The sequence below is a fragment of the Leguminivora glycinivorella genome, chromosome 4 (genome assembly GCF_023078275.1).
Source record: "Leguminivora glycinivorella isolate SPB_JAAS2020 chromosome 4, LegGlyc_1.1, whole genome shotgun sequence".
NCBI lineage: Eukaryota > Metazoa > Arthropoda > Insecta > Lepidoptera > Tortricidae > Leguminivora > Leguminivora glycinivorella.
This window is the reverse complement of record NC_062974.1, coordinates 3,938,883-3,963,573: the sequence shown is the minus strand read 5'-3', so window position 1 is coordinate 3,963,573 and position 24,691 is coordinate 3,938,883. Positions and strand designations below refer to the sequence as shown.

Here is a 24,691-nt window from a genome sequence, read left to right as displayed (position 1 = left end):
GTTCCTTTCATGTAATAGTTTACATTCTATTTCGTTTCTATTGTATGGGTTTTGGGTTAAGTTGTAATTTTGGTATTTTTTATTGTATTTAATTTGCGATTTAAAATGAAGAAATTTATTATTATAGTTTATTATAATCATCTTTTCTTATAACATATCAGTGGCGGGGCGACGATACAACTCGATTCCCTACGGGTTCCCTAAAATTCTCCAGTATCTGTAGAAGTTCATACAAAACAGATCCCAAAAACCCCTCTGGCTTTATCAACGAACCAAACCAGCCAGCCAAACGAACGCCACGCCACTGTAATATATTGAGATGAGATTAAATGAAACAGGATAAAATATTATCTTACGTAAAATCTGCGTAAAATATATTAGTGATTAGTAGAGTACAGGAACAATAACTTCTTGGTTGTTTTTAACTAAATAGTTTATAAGAATGACACATACCTACTGTAATAATTGTAATAGTTTTAAGTTATTATTTTGCATACCAAATGAGGTTAAGCATGTAAACCTACCACTAAATATTATTAAGATCTTGTACCTGGTAATGTTTAATGTGAATAAAGTATGTTTATCTTTATCTTTACCTATAGCTTAGAACCTCAGCTTGATGAGTCATAGTCTTTGTTACAAAAGTAATACTCTAACTAACCAGTGGTGGATCTTAAGACTGTGCAGTAAGGTTTAATTATGTTACCAAGGAACCATGGCATGTGTCATAAGTGTCATAACATTGTTCAGTGACCTAGTATGCAATGTAGTAAGAATATTTGCTCAAATTGCTTTTAGATATTGTCTCTTGTAAGTAACCTAACCACAAAATTTAAATTTTGGATAAACTTCAGACATAGTTGACCAATTTTCATGAAACATGGCTAACTATTCTAATTAATTCAGCTTTTAATCAAAAACATTGTACAAAACCGGCCAAGAGCGTGTCGGGCCACGCTCAATGTAGGGTTCCGTAGTTTTTCGTATTTTTCTCAAAAACTACTAAACCTATGAAGTTCAAAATAATTTTCCTAGAAAGTCTTTATAAAGTTCTACTTTTGTGATTTTTTTCATATTTTTTAAACATATGGTTCAAAAGTTAGAGGGGGGGGACGCACTTTTTTTTCCTTTAGGAGCGATTATTTCCGAAAATATTAATATTATCAAAAAACGATCTTAGTAAACCCTTATTCATTGTTAACTACCTATCCAACAATATATCACACTTTGGGGTTGGAATGAAAAAAAATATCAGCCCCCACTTTACACGTAGGGGGGATAGCCTAATAAAACATTTTTTTCCATTTATTATTTTTGCACTTTATCGGCGTGATTGATATACATATTGGTACCAAATTTCAGCTTTCTAGCGCTAACGGTTACTGAGATTATCCGCGGACGGACGGACGGACGGACAGACAGACATGGCGAAACAATAAGGGTTCCTAGTTGACTACGGAACCCTAAAAAGAAGCATGTAGTCTTAGTAAGATTTCCTTATCATCAGTCATTCGCCTTTGACTTAACTTTTTACTCCAGATAACAAAACATGCAAGTTGCTGTTATAGATAAATTGTATAACAATGCTATTAATTTAATTTTATAACTATTGAAGATTAAATATGTTTAAATGTCTATAAACTATGAACTTGTCACACACCTCAATAAACAAAACTCAATAAAATCTATACAATGAACGAATTTTTTAATGATGAAAGTTGGACTATATAATACATTAATTTAATTTATGACTAGTAAGATTATTATTGGTCTTTTTATTGTAAAATTTTCTGTCTTTAAATTGAAAAATAAAAAGTGGTATGATTGACATTTTTAATATTTATTTTTTTAGATGTAAATATTTTATGCATGAATTGTCCGTATTTATTAATGTGAATTTTAAGCGCTGGTAGTCTAGCGGTAAGTACGTGCGACTTTCATTCCGGAGGTCGCGGGTTCGAACCCTGACTCGCACCAATGAGTTTTTCGGAATTTATGTGCGAAATGTCATTTGATATTTGCCAGTCGTTTTTCGGTGAAGGAAAACATCGTGAGGAAACCGGACTAATTCCAATAAGGTCTAGTTTACCCTTCGGGTTGGAAGGTCAGATGGCAGCGCTTTCGTAAAAACTAGTGCCTACGCCAAATCTTGGGATTAGTTGTCAAAGCGGACCCCAAGCTCCCATGAGCCGTGGCAAAAACCTGGATAGTGCAAGGAGGATGTGATGAAGTAGACTAATTTTAAAATAAGTATATTGTACACCCTAGCAGGGTAATCGTGTACCTTACCTGACTAAAAGTAAGACCAAAATGTACAAATGAACATGATTTATAGTATGAATTTTCTGAGATGCACTTTTCGCTTTTGCCTTAATCTGTTAAACGGCCTTTGTTTCTATTATTCGCTGCGGTTAGCTCCCGTTTAAACGGCACGTGCTATAGTCTCAGTGTAGTTAAAAAGCAACTATCATGATAGCAATAAGGTTCAAATCCATAAAAAGCCCTTTCGGAGATAACACGTTATGTCATCTTCAAAAAAAGTTACCTGCACACTGCGAACTGTTTAATAAATTTGAACCTTATTGCTATCATGATAGTTGCTTTTTAACTACACTGAGACTTTAGCACGTGCTGTGGAAACGGGAGCTAACCACCGCGAATAATAGAAACAAAGGCCTTTGTTTAACAGATTAGGGCAAAACCGAAAAGTTCATCTCAGAAAATTCATACTATACAATGGAATAAATGAATATGAGATATGAATAATATCGAACGTGTCACACACATCATAATATCAGCTATAACGTCCACTGCTGGATCCCACAGGCCATAATATGGACAACAGTGGACGTTTTTAGCTCATATATGATGATGATTCATAAACGAAGCATTAAGACCTTTTAGGCACTGGTAACACCGAAAGCGAGCAGCGATCAGCTATCGGTGAACAAAAGGTAGTCGTTCCTGTGTAAATAAAAGATGCCCGATGATAGCGCGAGCAGTTACAGTCCGTCGACGAGCGATGAACTAACTATAATCGCTCGCTCTCTCTTACAGCGTGAGCGTCAGGACCCCTGGACCACTACAGATATTTGATGTTTAGTACATACTAAAATTTAGTACCTATTTGATACTATTTGGTAAAGGAAAATGGAAAACTAGTGTAATTACACTAATTACTTTTATATTTCGACTATATTAATGCCACTAGTCAGTATAGATGATGTGCAAGTGCCTAAAAATAATTTCCTATTTAAGTTTTGCCTCTATTCTTTTGACAGGCGCTACATATTTCAACGCCACGGCTGGGCTCACAACTTTAAATTCCATCATAACTTTTTTCTGGTACGCCAAAAAAATTTGAAAAAAATATATTGACAGGTACCAAATAGGTAGTAAATATTGACTAAGATATCAATTAGTAGTGTTGTCTAGAACTATGTAAACCAAAAATGGTCCAGACATCTTGATGTCAGAATGTCTGGCCACTTTATTCGCTCGATTTTTCGATATCAGTGGAGGTACCAAATATATGTACTCAGGTACCAAATAGTATCAAATAGGTACTAAATTTTAGTATGTACTAAACATCAAATATCTGTAGTGGTCCAGGGGTCCTGACGCTCACCTTACAGCTCATCGCTTGCTCGTTTCTGGTGGGACCAATGCCTAATGTAGTGAATACCTCATTAGATTCCTAATTTCGTTTCTTTTTTAGGGTTCCGTACCTCAAAAAGGAAAAACGGAACCCTTATAGGGTCACTCGCGAGTGCGTCTGTCCATCTGTCACAGCCAATTTTTAACCCCGACCATAGATTAAATCATACCATCCCATACATTAAAATGCGACCGCCTACGAACGCGCTTACACTCCACCACACATAGATGGCGCCACAAAAAAATGCCTTGTTGCCACCGATTATTTGTAGATTGGCATTAAGTGTCGATTCCGAGCCGTAAATCTATGTCAAAAGTGACACTTAACGCCATTTACAAGTATAATCGAAAGCTACAAGACATTTTTTTTGTGGCGCCATCTATGTGTGGTGGAGTGTAAGCGCGGTCTTAGGCGGTCGCATTTTAATGTATGGGATGGTATGATCTTGTTATATTTAATTTATGCCCCGACGCATAAACGACGGGCTGATAAGTTTGACGTGTCTGTCTGTGGCATCGTAGCTCTTGAACAGATGAACCGATTTAGATTTTTTTTATTTTGAAAGCTGAATTAATCGGTGTTCTTAGCCATGTTTCATGAAAATCGTTTTTTTTTTTTAATTTTAATTTTGTGGTTATCTCCGAAACTACTGAACCGATTAACTTGATTTTTTTTTAGGGAAGACGAAGAGCAATCTAGGATGGACGCCGCTCATCCTGGCGTCTTACTTCGCGCACGTGGACGTGGCGGAGGCGTTGTTAGAGGCCGGAGCGGATGTGGACGACGTGAACGAGGCAGGCGACTCTGCGCTGCACAAGGCGGCCTTTATTGGCAACGAGGTAAACAAATTACATCTAGTACCTAACATTTTTGATAATGCATCCCTCCTATGTACCTACTTTTTTACTTAACCTAATAAGCCAATAAGAGTTTCGAATGATTCACGGTTATTTATGGCAGCCTCCACACTCATGAAACGCATGTCTTGCGGCGCGACGCCGCCTGAATGTAATTCAAAAAACGTCTCCTCAGTACATTTTGTATACGAAGGAAGTAAGACGCTCCCCAGGCGTCGTGGCGGCGGCGCGGCGCGCGTTCAGGCGGCGTGGCGGAGACGTCCGTTCCGCGCCGCAAGTCATGCGTCTCATGAGTGTGGACGCTGCCTAACTGCGTCGAAATATCGGGAGCTCGACAAAAATCAAAAAGGTAATCACGGTCTATATCCAGGTTATAAGTCTAAAGCCCCACATTCACGGTACGATTCATCGCTTCAATCGATCGGACAGATATCGTGACGATCGGTCGCATCGAAAGCGCCAGCCACACACGAGGCGATCTATCGTTTACGATATCGTAAACGATCCCTCCCGACCCGCCCCCGCCCCCAGGTAAGTAAGTATGAGATAAAAAATAGAATCATTGGTCGCCACATACTTTCTAACGCACGGGATTTTGTTGCGATTTGCGATATTCGTATGCGATCAAGTAAATTATTAATAAAAATCATTATTTTGTTATAAAATCGTTATGTGCAACGAATTTTTCAGAAATGATTAACACGTCCCTACATTACATAGATATGATATGCAATTTGCTCTAGTCGCTAAGAGCAAGAAGAAATAATGCATGGATTTCATCGAGGGAACCGGCCCCTTCCCCTTCTCTTTGTGGGGATACACTGTCGATCGGTCGTTTCGATTAATCTGTTGCGACGGATCGTACAAATATATCGTAAAAATCGGTCCACTATGTCGGGGCTTTTTCAAAATTTTAATTTTATGGTTAAGTTATGGGTTATCGCACTAAGTAAGTAGTGTAAGCACCAAATCTAATATGTAAATGTGTCGTCTTTACAGGAGCTAGTGATCCTCCTACTAAAATACAAAGCTGACGTGAACGTCATGAATGGAGAGGGACGGACGGCCTGTGACGTCTGCAAGACGAGAGACGTCCAGAGACTTCTAGAAGCGGCCCAGAGGTCTGAGCGGCATGAGCGAGAGAGAAGACTGCTGAACGCTGCTAAAGCGGGACAGATAGATGATGTACAGGCGCTGGTAAGTGACTATAACCTGTAAAGCATACAATGATTTTAAAATGCAAAACGGACGTGAATGTCTTTTCGAGTGAGACGTCAAACCCGAGGCTTTTAGGGACGGCCTAGCGATTTGAGTTCCAAGATTCTCTTTATTCTTAATTAAATATAGTTTTTATTCAAATAGGCTTACATGTTACACTATAAAGGCTATTCCAAGTAATATAAGAGTGTGCTAGAAGCCTATTTTCGTTGAATAAGTTGTTGTTTTAGCGCGTGCAAAAACATGCGGACGAAAACGCGAATATTTCGTACCACAAAATTTCGATGTTTTGATAATTGATCGGGGGTTAAAACGCGAGAATTCAAAGTGATATGTAACTTATTTTTAACCCCCGACGCAAAAACGGAGGGGTGTTATAAGTTGGACGTGTCTGTCTGTCTGTCTGTCTGTCTGTCTGTCTGTCTGTCTGTGGCATCGTAGCTCCCGAACGGATGAACCGATTTAGATTTAGTTTTTTTTGTCTGAAAGCTGAGTTAGTCGGGAGTGTTCTTAGCCATGTTTCATGAAAATCGGTCAATTATGTCGCAGTCGAGGGTTTTTTCAAAATTTTAATTTTTGTTACAGTTAAGCAGTTCAAATCCTCCAAACATCAACTGCGTGGACGCGCAAGGGAATACGTGTCTGCACTGCGCTGCTTATCGAGGACACGCGCGCCTTGCCGTACTATTACTGCAAAATGGCGTCGATACTACTGTGAAAAATAATAGTGGTGAGTACTACATCTTTATCAAAGACATGCGCGGATCCAGGGGGGTCATGGGGGTCATGACCCCCCCCTGGAGCCTAGGTTGGCCATAGAAATAGACCACGTGACCACACCTCGGACACTGGCGATCAAATATATGAAAGAGGCGCGTTCCTAGCACACAGTCTAAGTGTGATCGCGTACTATGCTTGTATGAGTGAAATATGACGACTGTTCGCGTGTTTGACAGGCGGTAACTGTGAGGTAACCGAGAGGGGGTGGGCGGCACTTTCAGCGGGGAGCGGGAGTGGCCATACTGTACGATAGTACTCTTTTTATACTGTGACGTGACCCCCCCCCTGGGGCCTGGGCCTTTACCACGTGACCCCCCCTGGGCACGAAGCTGGATCCGCGCTTGATGAAAGACTTGGGCACTGGTCCCGCCCAAAGCGAGTTAGTGACTAGCTGTTTGCGATAATAACCTAACCAAAAAATAAAAATTTTGAAAAACCCACGACATAGTGGACCGATTTTCATGAAACATAGCTAAGAAGTCCCGACTAATTCGGCTTTCAAACTAAAAAAATTGAATTTAAATCGTTCTCCGTCCTAGAGCTACGATACCACAGCAAACACACAGATAAACACGTCAATATTATAACATAACACCCCGTTTTTGCGTCGGGGTTAAGAACAAACAACGCTCACGTGTAAATAAAAGAGACGCGATGATAGCGCGAGCACAGTATAAAAAAGAGTACTATCGTACAGTATGGCCAGTCCCGCTCCCCGCTGAAAGTGCCGCCCACCCGCTCTCGGTTACCTCACAGTTACCGCCTGTCAAAAACGCGAACAGTCGACCTGTCATATTTCACTCATACAAGCATAGTAGGTACGCGTTCACCTACACGAGCTTAGACTGTGTGCTAGGAACGCGCCTCTTTCATATATCTCTTCAGGTGGCGAAATCCGGGAGCCGACCGCACGTAAAGTGGCAGGTAACCGGGAGCCGGACTTGAAATAAAAAGCTGTTGAGTGGCAAGGATACCGCTAAAATGACAGAAAAAGTTTACCCTTGAGTGGCGGGGCCCTCACGGGTGGTCATCGCGAATGTTACTTATGTTACAAAAATTATAATTACTCAAAAAATGTAGGGATGTTGTGCATAAACCATATATCACTGGATTCATTATGAAACGGCTAAAATCATTCTATAGAAAAAAATACATTCCATTTATGTGAATTTTGCTAGACTCGATCAAATATCAGATGGCTACATTTTCCACTTCCATTTATTAAAGTAACTTTATTTAGGCAAAAAAACAGTAAATTGGAGAAATAAGTAATTCAGGGACTTAAATATACATTTATTTACACTTATATCTCTTTTTTTAATATATTACAGTACAATTTTTGCGAAAAAGACGGTTTTTAAACACGTGTCTCAAATATGGCAGACGGATGGTCCAATCAAATTGGGTCATATTTCAAGTTGTTTTGAAGTTGAAGGTGTTGAACCTTTACTGAATGCCGTCCTTGTTTAGTGAGGAAGTGTTCGTGCAAGTATGAGGAAGCTAGATATAGTTTTAGACGGTTTTATTTATATATTTAGGTATATCGTCGCACGGGGTCCGGGAGCCGGTCCCTGCCACTTAACAGCTTGTTTTTCCCAGAGTCCGGCTCCCGGCGCCTGCCACTTAACGGAATGTTTTATAAAATGACCGCGCCACTTCTCCCCTATGCAACTTGTAGCTCTGCCACCTGAGGGGATATTTGATCGCCAGTGTCCGAGGTGTGGCGCGAGTTATAGTTCGTCGCCGAGTCATCATCATCCTCCTTGCGTTATCCCGGCACTTGCCATGGCTCATGGGAACCTGGGGTCCGCTTTGACAACTAATCCCAAGATTTGGCGTAGGCACTAGTTTTTACGAAAGCGACTGCCATCTGACCTTCCAACCCGAATGGTAAACTAGACCTTATTGGAATTAGTCCGGTTTCCTCACGATGTTTTCCTTCACCGAAAAGCGACTGGCAAATATCAAATGACATTTCGCACATAAATTCCGAAAAACTCATTGGTGCGAGCCGGGGTTCGAACCCGCGATCTCCGAACGAAAGTCGCACGTACTCACCGCTAGGCTAGTTCGTCGCCGAGTGATGAACTAAAACTCGTTCGCTCTCTATTTTATTTGCACGGGATCGATTATATATTTATTTATATATTTATTTTCACCACACCAACTGGTAAAGGCTTTCTTTGGTATTCGAACACAGATAGCAAAATTACATTTTATCCACAAGGGGCCAAAGTAATTTCATACAAATTTTAACTCGATGTATTAATCTGGCTGCTATATTTTACCTATAAATGATGATTTTGAATCATAAATATTAAATAAATTGACGGATTTCATTTATTTTGATGTTTTATAGTCAGTATTTTGTTCATGTTGGTGTGGTGAAAAATTTTGTGTTTCACTCGGTGACAAAGTTTGTTTAACCTTCGCGCCTTGATACCCTCGCAACGCTCAAGATTCCACTTTTTGAACCACTCGCTACGCTCGCGGTTTAATATTGGAGTCTTTCGCTTGCTCTGGTATCAATATTGGCACGTGCGGTTAAACAACTACTTTGCCCCCTTGTAAAACAAATAACTATTAAAGGTTTATAGGTCGTTTTCATTATCAATTTAATGGTACAAAATATAGTTCTCAGTACAACTTCCAACAAGTTCTCACACGTTTTTACATCATTTTATATAAATATAAATATATTATCTTTTGTTCGTTTCTATAGCTGATCTCTTTCTCGTTTTTGGTGGGACCAGTGCCTTAGAGCTAGTATATCGCGATCGCACCGGTCTGTTTGGCCACCAAAAGCGATGTTTCTCAGACTTCCCACCATATTTGGTTTGGTACTCCTAGCCACCTCTACCTATCACTGACGTCTAAGTGCGTTTTCACATTATCCGATCCGATATCGGATGTCGGACAGATATCTCATACATTACAGGCGCCATCTTGGATTTTTTCTATGGAAATCCTTCCGACATCCGATGTCGGATCGGATAATGTGAAAACGGCGTAACGTGTCCGTTATGAGCCACAAGGAAACCCTTTTCGCACCTCATGTAGTGCGAAAAGGGTTTCCTTCATAGTTTTCCGGAAACGTTCGTATTTGTCATGCTAGTTCAGTCAATGTCAGTACATCTTGTACTGACATTGACTGAAATAGCATGACACGTTGCTACTTTTCCGTAAAAATACGAAGGCAAATCTTTTGGCACTACATCTGTACGGGACTATTTGGGCGTTTTCCAAAATAAATCTCGAATATCGAATTTCACCAGATCTGGACGTTTCAAAGAGAAATTATCGATTTATGCCCGCATGTCGTCACTACTTTAAAAAAAACTTGTATCTTCGTCTGTCAATGAAAAGAAAAATTGTAGTAAGTATGTATGGAATGCATAAGTCTATATGCATTCCATACATACTTACTACAATTTTCTTTTCATTGACAGACGAAGATACAAGTTTTTTTTAAAGTAGTGACTGCGTTTTAACTTTGAGGAACAGCGTGAGATACGAGATTTTTTAAAAGTAGTGACGATGTGTACTATTTGCAGGTCAATTAGCTATAGATATGGCGAAAGACCAAGAAATGCGCGACGTCCTAAGTGTGAGGCCAGTACAGAGGTTGCAGCGGACGGCGGCGCGATTTGAGGGGCCACTACTGAAGAGGTCGCGGTTTCTGGGCTGGAGACCGGTTTGGGTGAGTCATCTGGGCCATTTTTTAACCCCCGACGTAAAAACGAAGGGGTGTTATAAGTTTGACGTGTCTGTCTGTCTGTCTGTCTGTCTGTCTGTGTGTGTGTCTGTCTGTGGCATCGTAGCTCTCGAACGGATGAACCGATTTTGATTTAGTTTTTTTTTGTCTGAAAGCTGAGTTAGGCGGGAGTGTTCTTAGCCATGTTTCATGAAAATCGGTCCACTAGGTCGCGGTCGGGGGTTTTTTCAAAATTTTAATTTTGTGGTTATTTCAAAGTTGTCCACCCCACTTTTTTTGGATTTGTAAATTTTTATGTGGTTTCCACTCAGAATCGCGAGCTCTTTCAATTATAATAGGAGAAAAAAGTTTCCCAAGGTTTTTTCCCATTCCGTTACCATTATTTCATACTTTTTGTATGGCGGTAACGGCATGGAAGGTTCGAAAAAATGTATGAAAATCTTAGGATTTTTTTTTCTCCTATCAGGGGCCTATTGCATAACAATTTACAACTCATATTACAAGCGGTAGTCCCCCTCCAATTCATTTTATAAGAAAGAGAGTTCCACTTGTAATACAAGTTGTAAATTGTTATGCAATAGGCCCCAGGATCGAAAGACCTTGCTATTCTGAGTAATAATCGCGTAAAAAATATCCCATTTTACAAAAAAGTGAGGTGGACAACTTTAAAAAAAAAAAAAGGCCCATCTAATCAATTTAATGTTCAGTAGTGGGGGCTACCATTTTTTGTGCAGTCATAGATAAGAAGATCCCATAGTGTCACTTTCGACATAGATTTATGGCTCGAAAATGACACTTAACACCAATCTATTAGTAATCGTGGCTACTAGGCATTTTTAGTAGCGCCATCTACTTTTTGCACGTTCTTAGGCTGTCGCTTTTTAATGCAAGGGGTAGTATTTCTTATATTTTAATCTATGGTTAGCAGATAGCGTCACTATAGATGGCAGTCCGAAAACAGACCTCAATATTTTGAGAAGCTTGCTTAAAAAAAGTTCCCAAGGCGGAAAAATAAACGCCTTCGCCAATTGCGCCCCACGTTGCACTAAGTACCTTTTCAGGCCGTGCTTCAACGAGGAGTCCTTCTCTACTACGGTTCGCGCGCCGAAGCAGCCCGTGAAACCGGCCGCTGGCGCTCCCGCAAGTACCTAGATGGCGCCACCGTGTCCGCGCCGGATCGCGAGCCGGCGTTGCTGCTGGCTGCCTTCAGCGACGGCGACCAGCATCGCCTGGCCGTGCCGCAGCAACCTAACCAGGATGTCGCTGCCACTAGACAGGTTAGATACCAAGACTATTGCCCAAAGTGGTCGACCTTCGATACTTCCCCCACCGCCCTTTGAACCAATTGACGTTTCAAAATTTTCAATGTCCCTAAATCGAAAACCATTTCGAGATATACCCTTGTAGATCACATAATTTTTTTTTCTGTTTTTTTAGTATAAAAAATCTTAAAAATAGTTTAAAGGGGAAGTGACGTCAAATAGCTGATTTAGAGCTGCCACTATAACAAAAAAATCTTCCAGTTGGGATGTCACTTGAGTTTGACAGTGACACATCACAGTTCGTAGCAAAGATTAAAAATTTCATGGCTTAGTCTATGGTTCGTAGTCATTCACTATGGTTGACAGTGACACTTGACAGTCAGACATACCGGACTGTTTAAGCTGACTGTTAAAACTTTTAGAAATGATTTTGTCGTTTTCTTAGGTGTATGAAACAACACATGTGACGTCATAAAGCTGTGTCTTGACGTTTGTAACTTACGCTCTTTCTGCTCGAAGTAGTAATAAGGCATTTTCTAAATAAAAAAATACGTGTATGTTTTAGTATTGAGTTCTTTCAAACCAAACAATAAAAAGTAGTACTTAAAAATATGAAATGTTGTCAATTCCATGTAAATTACTTCCTTTTCATATAATTCCAATATGGTTGTATTCACGGCAATAAATCAATTTAAAACTAATGAAGTATCAAAGGGACTTATTGATTCTACGTCGACACATTTTTAGCGCGATGTAGGAATAACCGCGGCCGGTACAGAGACATCTAGCGGACGACTCCGTTAGCTTTTTCTTACTAGTACGGGTCACCCGGGAAACCAGCCACTGGCGTTCGCGACGCGAGCCATCAACCATCGTTATCAAGATTAAAGCCGTGCCATAACTTCATAAAACTCTTCAATTTTTTTATTCCCTACCCAAGACTTTAAATACGCTTTTCCCACTTTAGAGCTCGAGAACATAACTTTTTAAACTAGGTACTTATGGTTTCTACATTGACACTTCATTAGCGCGATGTAGGAATCGCGGTGGCGGGTACAATGACATCTACCGAACGATTAAGTTAACTTTGATCTGTACGCTAATCATACGCGGGAGCCCAGCCATATTGAAAATACTACGAGATACCAGAGACGTTTATATCTTAAGTTATGTATATTAACTTAACTATGTTTGTCGCAGTCATGGATAACAGCTCTCAACGAGCACATAGCGTACTCCGGGCACTATCTTTGGGCGGGGGCGTCGCCTGACACAGCCAAAGAAGCCACCGAGGATATGGAGGATGAATGTAAACCATTAGGTAAATAGTTAAATACCATATTGTAATTTGTGTACTGTTTAATATAAGGGCATTTGCAGAATTTGGGTGCCCCCAATTAGCAAAAGTTAACAAAAATTAACTCACTGTCAGTTTTGTGACGACAATTAAGCATAAAATCTGTCTAAAAATTTACTTTTTTCACATTCTGAATGTAGATTCTCGCTTAACACAAAAACAATATTTTTATTGACATTTCATGCTTAATTATCGTCATAAAACTGTCAGTGAGTTAATTTTTGTTAACAAGTTTCGCTAATTGGGGGGTCCCAAATTCTGAAAATGCCCATAAAGGGTATCAGAAATTATACAAAATTGCACTCTGTAACTTTGAAACTAAGTTTCAAGAAACATGATATCTTATTTTTGACCCTCGACGCAAAAACGACGGGGTGTTATAAGTTTGATGTGTCTATCTGCTTTGTCTGTGTATGTGTCTATCGTTGCTCCCGAATGGATGAACCGATTGAGATTTAGTTTTTTTGTTTGAAAGCTGAATTAGTCGGGAGTGTTCTTAGCCATGTTTCATGGAAATCGGTCCACTATGTCGGGACTTTTTTTTAAATTTAAATTTTGTGGCTATTCGCAGGTTCTATGCAAGACGCCCTGACCGCCGCGACCAACAGTCTCGCGCTACTCGACACGCAACTCCGCGAATGTGGCGCCATAGTCGCGGCGCTCGACAAATCAGTCAATGTTGGCAATTCATTGCATCACTCCGCTTACATGGTGAGTTACGGCACAGTATCATAAAGAGTACTATCGTACTGTATGGCCACTCCCGCTCCCCGCTGAAAGTGCCGCCCACCCCCTCTCGGTTACCTCACAGTTACCGCCTGTTAAAAACACGAACAGTCGACCTGTCATATTTCACTCATCACAAGCATAGTACGCGTTCACCTACACGAGCTAAGACTGTGTGCTAGGATTGCGCCTCTTTCAATATATTTGATCGCCAGTGTCCGAGGTGTGGTTACGGTTAGACTAAAATTATACATTATGAACGAAATACAAACTGATACAAAAAAAAAAACTACAATAACTTTGTCATTTTATATTTGCCAGTCGCTTTTCGGTGAAGGAAAACATCGTGAGGAAACCGGACTAATTCTAATAAAGCCTAGTTACCCTTCAGGTTAGAGGCCAGATGGGCGTAGCTTTCGTAAAAACTATTGCCTACAAATCTTGGGATTAGTTGTCGAAGCGGATCATGACAGCCTAATGAGTCGCCGTGTATGCCGGGACAACGCAAGGACACGGCCCTTTAAAAGATAGTCATGATCACAGATCAACCGTCGTGAAAATGACAATAAGGACGCCTATCGGGCCTGGGCCGGTCTATCGAGAGTCATCCTTAAGACTTTTTAGGGTTCCGTAGTCAACTTTATAGTTTATTCGCCATGTCTGTCCGTCCGTCCGCGGATAATCTCAGTAACCGTTAGCACTAGAAAGTTGAAATTTGGTACCAATATGTATATCAAACACGCCGACAAAGTGGTAAAATAAAAAGTGGAAATGTTTTGTTAGGGTACCACCCCCCCTACATGTAAAATGGGGACTGATTTTTTTTTCATTCCAACCCCAACTTGTGATATATTGTTAGATAGGTATTTAAAAATGAATAAGGGTTTACTAAAATCGTTTTTTGATATTATTAATATTTTCGGAAATAATCGCTTGTAAAGGAAAATAAAGTGTGTGTCCCCCTGTAACTTTTGAACCATACGTTTAAAAAATATGAAAAAAAAAACACAAAAGTAGAACTTTATAAAGACTTTCTAGGAAAATTGTTTTGAACTTGATAGGTTCAGTAGTTTTTGAGAAAAATACGAAAAACTACGGAACCCTACACTGAGCGTGGCCCGACACGCTCTTGGCCGGTTTTTTAACTAGAATATTATTCAACAGAGGTTCCAGCACGCTTGCGGCACAGGCGCCGAAGCGCTAAGCTCCTTGCGTCACTGTGCGGCGCTAGTAGCTCAAGCCAGAGACGCGGATACCGCGCGGCTAAACAGAGAGGTATGTTTGTTTCGCTAGATGTCGCTACCAGTACAGATGTAGTTAAATTTTGTGATTAGGTTATAATTTTTTTTTTTTACAGATCGAACGGAACAGGGTATTAGAAGAAGCTTTAGCAGCATTAGCGAGAACGCACCACGCTTTAGAAATGTCTGTCGCGGAGGAACTCACCAAGGTACATGTATTGTATACCTACTTAATCATTACCTTTTTAATCATTTACGTGATACATGATTAAGTCCTGTTTATTATCGTAACTGTAAATGAAAACTACTATGAAAACCTTGATTTATGATTTTATTTTGTTTTAGAGCAAACGAAAGAAAAAGACGCCGTCCCAGAATGACTCAAAAGAAAACTTCTTCGACGTATTTGAAGGTAAATGGGCGTTTTCCAAAATAAATCTCGTATATCGAATTCCACCAGATCTGGACGTGTCTGGGCTCATTCTTCTCAGAATCACCAGTTGATTCGATCCTAACGATAAAAAATGTGTAGACACTAGTTTTACGAAAGCGACTGCCATCTGACTTTCTAACCCGAAGGGTAAGGTCTTATTGGGATTAGTCCGGCTTCCTCACGATGTTTTCCTTCACCGAAAAGCGTCTGGCAAGTTCGGATTGAAAGCCACACGCTCTTAACGCTAGGCCACTAGCGTTTCCCACATCCTTGATTGGACTTATTGATAATATTGATATTTCTGCAGACACAGATGACGACGATGATACTCTAGTGACTGCGGGTCTGTCGAGCCCTCTCGGGGCTTTGAGTCCGTGGAACAGCAGTCCAGATCTTTTGCGGCGGACCCCCATTGGTAGCCTAGACGGTAAGCCATTTAGTTAAAACTGTCTGCTTTTATTACTCAGGCTCGAAACCAATTTCATGTATAATAAGTCAGTGAGTGATTAAATTGTCTTTGCAAATAAAAAAACAGTGCGTGGAGTTCCTCCGCTCGAAAGAAGTGAAACTTCATAGCATAACCTTAAAAACATTTTGTCAAGTGACCATCACGTTTTCGGCGTTTAGTTACGTCCATCTTTTCACTGGTTTAAATATTTTACATTGCTATTTACTCAAATTATTGAAAAAACAAACATGAACTCATTTTGCACTCGATCTAAATATAAAATACACACTTTCCAACCAACCAACCATTCCGCCACTCAAAACCATTCTGGTGATTCTGGGCATTCTGTTCTGTCACTGACTGAGTGAATAAGTGAGTCGCGTTCAGCGCAACGACACTGACAGAATGCTACGCGCCGAGTGACCGGTTCAAACAATACTGTTGGTTATACGTTTTTTAATTTTTCTTCTTCCACATGGCTTTTTTTACTCGATTTGATCCCAAATGTCAGTATACAAAATTTCAGCAAAATAAAGTACCTAGTGTTTAGGGGTCGCTATGATTTGACGATTTTTCAGTTTTCATATAAAATTTCAACATTTTGGTACACAATAGTAAAAAATCTAGAGCACATAGAAAATAGGTATTTTATCTTCGATGATAACATATTATTGGACTTTATTTTTTGTGCGATGTTGATGGACTAGGTTGAACCTGTAGCCTTAAAAGTCAACAATAAACTGTTTTTACCCAATTTTTGTGCATTTTTAGCATTTGGATGTCTAAAAACACTAAATGTGACTTGGTATGTACAGACAACGGAATACGAATTCCAAAATGAGTCTTGCTTGCATTGCGCCGATCATATTTTCTGATTTTACAATTTGAAAATTTTCGACTTCCATTCTAATGGCTCCTACTTGCAAATCATAGCAACCTCTAAATGAGCCAATAAGAAGCTAATTTTTGGTACATATCAATTTTTGATCATAATGGAATAAGAAAAAACCTGTGGAGTGAAATTAAAAACCTTTTTTTTTCATACATTCGTGAACCACCCTATCAGACTGAGTGTTACGCGATGTTTGGAAGTCGCATTAAAAGTTTCATATCAAAAATACCTATAATGTAATTTGTACTTGTAAAAGTACACCAGGTATTACGAGGTTAACACTACTGTCGGTCTCTTTTTCTTGGCTGTCTGATGCACTCGCTTCGTCAGCTTGTCAACTGCTTACCTCCATGGGCTCAGCTGACTAGTGTATGCACACTTGGTATGTCACTTAGAATACCCCCTAAATAATTCACCCTCCCTTCTCCAGGCCTAGACGGAAATTTGGCCCTGATTTTCATCAACTGTTCATTGTTTATAGGAGACGTAACCCCGACCAACGAGCAAAATGGCGGTTCGCCGCTATCCAGCTCTCCCACGTCTCTACACACCGCTCTAAGTCCCGCCTCGTCCCGGGGGACTCTAGTATCCCAGGGCGGACACGTGTACAGGAACGCGAGGAATCGCAGGAACAAGAACCCCAGGTCAGTACTATCCACAGGACCCGTAACTAGGGTTTGCTCCCGGGAAATACCGGTACCGAAAGTACCGGGAATTCCCGGGATTTTTGGCCAAGCAAAGAACCGGGAAATCAACTTGAAAAATCCCGGTACTTTCGGTACTTTCGGGAAATACCTTTCAGTGGCATTTTTTGATACAAAATGTATTTATTTCTGTTTATATTATTTAAACAGTTAAAAAATAGGCATAGGTATAGTAACACGCGCTTAATCACTATTTAATAGCGGGTGGCAGTGGCAGCCTGGCAGCCATGGCTAGATTGCTACCGCGATACCCTAGGACCCTAGCTAGCCCCACTAGCCAGATCAGTAGTCGAGTTATGTATTTTTGGTAAAGGTTTGTTATATTAATTTGTGTATTTATTTTTTCTCTCTCAATCTCATTTCTCATTTGACTAATTTCTCTGCATGTTATAAAACGGTTAAAACTAGAACTACTAAACGGATATTTATGAGTGTTTCACCTATGTATGAATAAAGTGATTCTTGAGAATCTTGAGGAATGTTTAAGGTATTGTTATTATAAATTGATTATTAAAACATGACTATATGTGCTAAAAGTCGGTAAAAATCACGCTGCTTAAGAGCTTCAATTGAAAACCCTGCCCGTACGTACCGATCGACTTATAACAAAATAATATATGGTGGAATTGTCGCTTTTATACATAAATATAGGCCTAAAAAAAGTCGGCAATGGCTTATGTCTAACTTTTAAAGATAACTGCTATAAACATGCTTAACTTTAAAAAAATGTTTACATATAATGTGGTATTACGGTATTCCACAGAAATATCCAGAAAATGACTAATTTTCTCGAGAACGTTCCCTCTGACTAGCAAAAAAATAGTGCACCATCTCAAATGTTTTGTTTCCTTTAGTTCACATTCTTTGCTTCAAATTACATGTTTGGGAAGTTTTGTGAGATTTTACTGCCGGTCTATAATCAATTATTATATTTCTTTAATAGTATTTGTCTTATTTCTTTTACTAAGCGATTAAACATCTCCCAGTAATGGCAGATCTCTTAATCGGAGCAATGTATTGTAAGATTGTAACGGTAACCATTGATGCCTATGTTTGCCAGATAGTCGGGTTTAGGCGGAATTCTTCACGATTTTTTTGCTTGTTCTCCCGACTCCCGATTCATTATAATAAAAAAGGCAGATAAAATAATACGCCGAGCGAAGGCGGTGCGGTTCGGTTATAGTAATATAATAATAAAACATGTAAAATGCCAAAAAATATGTTGTTTTATTTGAAAAAGCGAAAAAAATTGACCAGTCCCGAAAGTACCGAAAATCCCGGGAAATCCCGGTTCCATATTGCTTCGGTACCGAAAATCCCGGTTCTTTTAAACAGTACCGGTACTGAAATCCCTACCCGTAACCCATAGCAACGAGTAAAATGGCGGTTCGCCGCTATCTAGCTCTACCACTTCTCTACACACCGCTCTAAGTCCCGCCTCGTACCGGGGATCTCTAGTGTCCCAAAGTGGACATGTTTACAGGAACGCGAGGAATCGCAGGAACAAGAACCCCAGGTTAGTAAACTTACAGGAATTAATTCCACAGAAGAGATAATGTATTTTCCCCTCACTAGCTCGGAAACACGTGTTTTGTCCTTTAATACCAGCGGGTAAAAACGCATTTTATCCACTAGTGAGTAAAGTAATTTGACCTTGAATAAAGTCAAATTACCTGCTTTAAAATTGATAAAAATAGTTGAATCTAGTAATAAAGATGAACTACTGGAAGCAGTGATAAACGCATTTTTTGCGTTGTAATTTCCTCGCTATAGTGAGGGGAAAGTTTTGTGTTAACTCGGGTGCAAATGTATTTTACTTCTCGTGTATTAAAAAACTCGTTCAGGATTCTATTCTCGAACCACTTTCGCTCGTGGTTCAACTATAGAATCCTTTCAGTTGCTCGTTTTTCAATTCCACACTCGGCGTTAAAATACAACTTTGCCCCCTTGTATAACAAATAACTGGACTTCTCTCCTGGAGTATGTGACGCTTTCTTAAGGTGACTTCTCAGAGTGGACACATATAACAGGAACGCGAGGTATCACAAGGTTAGTACACTTACAGGAAACTAATAGATAATTGATGCAGCTTCAATTCAGCAATTTACCTGCTTTCGCTCCGTACTAATTGAAATCCAGTTTCTCCTATTAATAATAGTCTTAAGTTAGAGTGACCACATAGACACATATATTAGAAATGCAAGGTATTCCAGTGACAACCTTTTGCTGTGTGTCCTCTTTTCCTCCTGAAACTCTCATTCTTTTGAGGTACAATTGCTGTTCATCAAGCCACTCAAAATATAAACACTTGGAGATCCCAGGTCAAACAGGAACAACATAGCTTTGTTGCTGATTGTACAGCGGCAGAAAACTCTAAATAAATGTAACCAATAATTTCGCCTTAAAGCATTTTGACTTAAGTATATGAAATCATGACATATCATCTATTTCGGCACAAAATTAGATTTAGATAGAAGAAACAAGTTCATCTATTTGTATAGCGGCCGAACTTGTCAGATTTTGTACTGAAGTAAAATCCACTGAATTGTCCGTCTTTAATCGCAGCTTGCAGCTTTCGAGCGTCAATTTTTGTAAGTTGAAGTCAACTTATATAAATTAATAGCTTTTACCCGCGGCTTCGCCCGCGTAATAAAAGTATTCTTATTGAAACGTTTACAAAAAATAAGATTTTCATTTGGATCCTTAGGTTTCTTTGTAGGTACAGATGTCCGCGATTATTTCGATTAAGGTAAAGCGGGGCCATTCTCGACTGGAGGGCCATTGTAACTGATCTATTTGCTGTACGGTCCGGTTTTGGCTGACTGTACCTTACACATATTAATATTGTTTTAAAAGAAATTCTTGCAATGATTGTAGAATTGTTACAAAGCGACCACAGCGTAGGTAGTAGGTACGAATAGGTATGTATGTATTTTACCTATTTAAATATTTATACTGGGGAAACTTCATACAACCCACATAGCCAGTATCTCGACGCTATGGTCGGTAGGGTAGAAAGTACTTCCTTGCATTATCGCTTACAATTTTTTCCATTTTGCTTATACTTATTGCAAACGTAAACATATAAAAGGCAAGCAAGCAACGATCTTCTTACAGCACACTGAATGTAATAGTTATTACGGATGCAGGATAGATAGATAGATAGATACATTTATTGGTACTAATCATACACCGTCAAACACTGTTACAATTATGTAAAAAATAAACTATACTCGCCGATGCCTAATACCTTCCCACTGAGCCACCTGCATTTTACACTGCCTTGATATCGATTGCCGACCGATTATTCCGACCCCAATCCCTATTCTTATCTCTATCTTTGTCACCGTCCCCGTCCCCATCCCCGTCCCCGTCCCCGTCCCCGTCCCCGTCCCCGTCCCCGTCCCCGTCCCCGTCCCCGTCCCCGTCCCCGTCCCCGTCCCCGTCCCCGTCCCCGTCCCCGTCCCCGTCCCCGTCCGTCCCCGTCCGTCCCCGTCCCCGTCCCCGTCCCCGTCCCCGTCCCCGTCCCCGTCCCCGTCCCCACATTGAATGTAATAGTTATTACGGATGCAGGATAGATAGATAGATAGATACATTTATTGGTACTAATCATACACCGTCAAACACTGTTACAATTATGTAAAAAATAAACTATACTCGCCGATGCCTAATACCTTCCCACTGAGCCACCTGCATTTTACACTGCCTTGATATCGATTGCCGACCGATTATTCCGACCCCAATCCCTATTCTTATCTCTATCTTTGTCCCCGTCCCCGTCCCCGTCCCCGTCCCCGTCCCCGTCCCCGTCCCCGTCCCCGTCCCCGTCCCCGTCCCCGTCCCCGTCCCCGTCCCCGTCCGTCCCCGTCCGTCCCCGTCCCCGTCCCCGTCCCCGTCCCCGTCCCCGTCCCCGTCCCCGTCCCCGTCCCCGTCCCCGTCCCCGTCCCTGTCCCTGGCCCTGTCCCTGTCCTTGCCCCTGTCAAATTATCATGCTAGGAGGTGAACTTTAAAAAATCCTTTCTTAGTGCTCCTCTAAGGAACTTCCGTGTTAATTTGAAATCTCTTGAACCAGAAGTAAAGATAAAAACTAAAGCTATACTTATGGCTATTTTGGATATTTTAACCCCATTGCACAACAACAGGGGAGAAAATTTCTTTTCTACCTCATTAAATTTTAAAATCGTTGTATTTATCGTGATCAGCGACCCGATAAACCATAAAAACGATACCCATATTGTGCTTTTGACTGTACCCCCTTTGCACCCCTTTAGGGGTCAAATTTCTTTAGGAATCCTCCTGTGAAGTTTCGAATAAAATAGTCAAACTAATCTTGTTTCCCCATACAAACTTTGAACCCCCATTTCACCCTTTTAAGAGGAGAATTTTGAAAAATCCTTTCTTAGTGCTCCTCTACGCCATATAAGGAACCTATGTGCCAAATTTGAAATCTCTAGGACCAACAGTTTCGGCTGTGTGTTGATATGTCAATCAGTCAGTCAATATCTTCTTTTATATATTTAAACCCCATTGCACCACAACAGGGGAGAAGGTATTTCACTTCCGCCTCGTTAGATTTTAAAAACGCTGTGTTTATCGTGATCAGCGACCCGATAAACCATAAAAACGATACCCATATTGATTTTTTGACTTTATCACCCCCTTTTCACCCTTTTAGGAGTTAAATTTTCAAAAAACCTGAAACACGTAGTCAGTCATATGTCTTAAGGAATCTTCCTGTGAAGTTTCGAATAAAATAGTCAAACTAATCTTGTTTCCCCATACAAACTTTGAACCCCCATTTGACCCCCTTAGGAAGTGAATTTTGGAAAATTATTTCTTAGTGCTCCTCTACACTATATAAGGAACCTACTTGACAAATTTGACATCTCTAGGACCAGCGGTTTCGGCTGTGCGTTGATATGTCAGTCAGTCAGTCAATATCTTCTTTTATATATTTTTTTGATATTTCAACCCTATTGCACCACAACAGGGGAGAAGGTATTTCACTTCCGCCTCGTTAGATTTTAAAAACGTTGTATTTATCGTGATCAGCGACCCGATAAACCATAAAAACGATACCCATATTGATTTTTTGACTTTATCACCCCCTTTTCACCCTTTTAGGGGTTAAATTTTCAAAAAACCTGAAACACGTATTCAGTCATATGTCTTAAGGAATCTTCCTGTGAAGTTTCGAATAAATTAGTCAAACTAATCTTGTTTCCCCATACAAACTTTGAACCCCCATTTAACCCCCTTAGGAGGTGAATTTTGGAAAATCCTTTCTTAGTGCTCCTCTACACTATATAGGGAACCTACGTGCCAAATTTGAAATCTCTAGGACCAGCGGTTTCGGCTGTGCGTTGATATGTCAGTCAGTCAGTCAGTCAGCTTCTTCTTTTATATATTTAGATAGTTTAAAAAACACTATAAAACACGCTTTTATAAATGCACGTAAAAGCCAAAAATAAATTATGGATCGTTCAAGTTGTCTCTATTTGTGAGCTGAAGTTTAAAAACTATGTGCTTTTAATTATAATATTTGATTGTAAAAGCGTGGGGCGCTGGAACAGGAAAGACTTTTTGTATAACTTGCTGCTAAATCAAATTATGCTATGTTACGGGAAGGAGGTTACACAGATTGACGCGCTAACTGGAGTTGCAGCATGACTAGTAGGTTCTACATTAAACAGTCAAATTAATTAAAAGTCAGTGTTCAAAGTAGGTACCAGTTTGTCGAACTCAGACAAAATATGCGCTAGTAGCGAGGAGAGTCGACAGTCACCGACACTTAGAACGCCGCTTTTTTCCGGTAATCAAAGTACAAAAGGGGAAAGTGTCTACAGTGACAGGATGCAGAGTTCTTGTTCGTGGACGAGATATCTTTGGTTCTCTTTGGTAACCCTTAGGCGGCATATGTAAACGTTATGTTCTTATGCAACTTCATTCGCCAGGAAGTTCGGATTAGTATTTGTTTACAAGAAAGTCTTTCCTGTTCCAGCGCCCCACGCTTTTACAATCAAATATTATAATTAAAAGCACATAGTTTTTAAACTTCAGCTCACAAATAGAGACAACTTGAACGATCCATAATTTATTTTTGGCTTTTACGTGCATTTATAAAAGCGTGTTTTATAGTGTTTTTTAAACTATTAATTTATTTTATACTTTTTAGTCATTAATAATGAAATACTTTTAACATTTATACATAAATTTATTTCAAGTAGGCGGATTTAACATGGCATTTGTGGCTTAACGTGTACTTATTGCTAATTGCTACTTAATAATATCTAGCGGCTACCTTCTTATTACGGTATTATCAGAAAAATGTTTATATCTAGTAAGTTATCCGTAAAAGATAGACAATATAGACATGTGCCATCGCGGACTTTTTGAAGACATTAGAGAGACATACTTTCGCCATACATTCTTTTGAAGCTCTCAGCTAGTGGGATTTTGTTTGACTCGATTAGAAAATATTGTCATATTTCAACTAATTCAAACAAAATTTAAGTATTTCTTTTTTGCCGAGCCCCCCTTTATTTGCTCTTAAGGGTCACAGGAAAACCATTACCCAACTTATTTTAAATACAACGTTGATCTTTCTTTTATGCGGGGGCTTCGCCCCCGAGCCCCCTTTGTTTGCTCCTAAAGGTCACAAGAAAACGCTAACCCAACTTATTTTAAATACTACGTTAATCTTTCTTTTATGCGGGGGCTTCGCCCCCCGAGCCCCCCTTTTCGTTACTCTTAAGGGGAACAAGAAAACCCTAACCCAACTTATTTTAAATACAACGTTTATCTTTCTTTTATGCGGGGGACTTCGCCCCCCGAGCCCCCCTTTGTTTGCTCTTAAAGGTCACAAGAAAACGCTAACCAAACTTATCTTAAATACTACGTTGATCTTTCTTTCATGCGGGGGCTTCGCCCCCCGAGCCCCCCTTTGTTTGCTCTTAAAGGTCACAAGAAAACGCTAACCCAACTTATTTTAAATACTACGTTGATCTTTCTTTTATGCGGGGGTCTTCGCCCCCCGAGCCCCCCTTTTCGTTACTCTTAAGGGTCACAAGAAAACCTCAACCCAACTTATTTTAAATACTACGTTGATCTTTCTTTCATGCGGGGGCTTCGCCCCCCGAGCCCCCCTTTGTTTGCTCTTAAAGGTCACAAGAAAACGCTAACCCAACTTATTTTAAATACAACGTTGATCTTTCTTTTATGCGGGGGCTTCGCCCCCGAGCCCCCTTTGTTTGCTCTTAAAGGTCACAAGAAAACGCTAACCCAACTTATCTTAAATACTACGTTGATCTTTCTTTTATGCGGGGGCTTCGCCCCCGAGCCCCCTTTTCGTTACTCTTAAGGGTCACAAGAAAACCTCAACCCAACTTATTTTACATACT

At 40.1% G+C, this 24,691-nt stretch overlaps 2 protein-coding genes across 2 annotated transcripts in view; one reads left to right on the top strand and one right to left on the bottom strand.

Moving 5' to 3' along the window:
* The window catches only part of LOC125225158, a 53,527-nt gene that overhangs the window by 16,877 nt on the left and 11,959 nt on the right, over nucleotides 1-24,691 (bottom strand). The window lies entirely within an intron of this gene.
* Nucleotides 1-24,691, top strand: part of LOC125225751 (oxysterol-binding protein-related protein 1-like) — a 28,422-nt gene that overhangs the window by 1,901 nt on the left and 1,830 nt on the right. Inside the window, exons 2-13 of the mRNA XM_048129593.1 lie at nucleotides 4,337-4,497; nucleotides 5,515-5,712; nucleotides 6,319-6,463; nucleotides 10,068-10,213; nucleotides 11,290-11,505; nucleotides 12,691-12,811; nucleotides 13,419-13,558; nucleotides 14,738-14,848; nucleotides 14,931-15,023; nucleotides 15,160-15,226; nucleotides 15,555-15,674; nucleotides 17,069-17,231. Coding sequence (XP_047985550.1) covers nucleotides 4,337-4,497; nucleotides 5,515-5,712; nucleotides 6,319-6,463; nucleotides 10,068-10,213; nucleotides 11,290-11,505; nucleotides 12,691-12,811; nucleotides 13,419-13,558; nucleotides 14,738-14,848; nucleotides 14,931-15,023; nucleotides 15,160-15,226; nucleotides 15,555-15,674; nucleotides 17,069-17,231 — 1,681 coding nt within the window. The remainder of the gene's footprint in view (nucleotides 1-4,336; nucleotides 4,498-5,514; nucleotides 5,713-6,318; nucleotides 6,464-10,067; nucleotides 10,214-11,289; nucleotides 11,506-12,690; nucleotides 12,812-13,418; nucleotides 13,559-14,737; nucleotides 14,849-14,930; nucleotides 15,024-15,159; nucleotides 15,227-15,554; nucleotides 15,675-17,068; nucleotides 17,232-24,691) is intronic.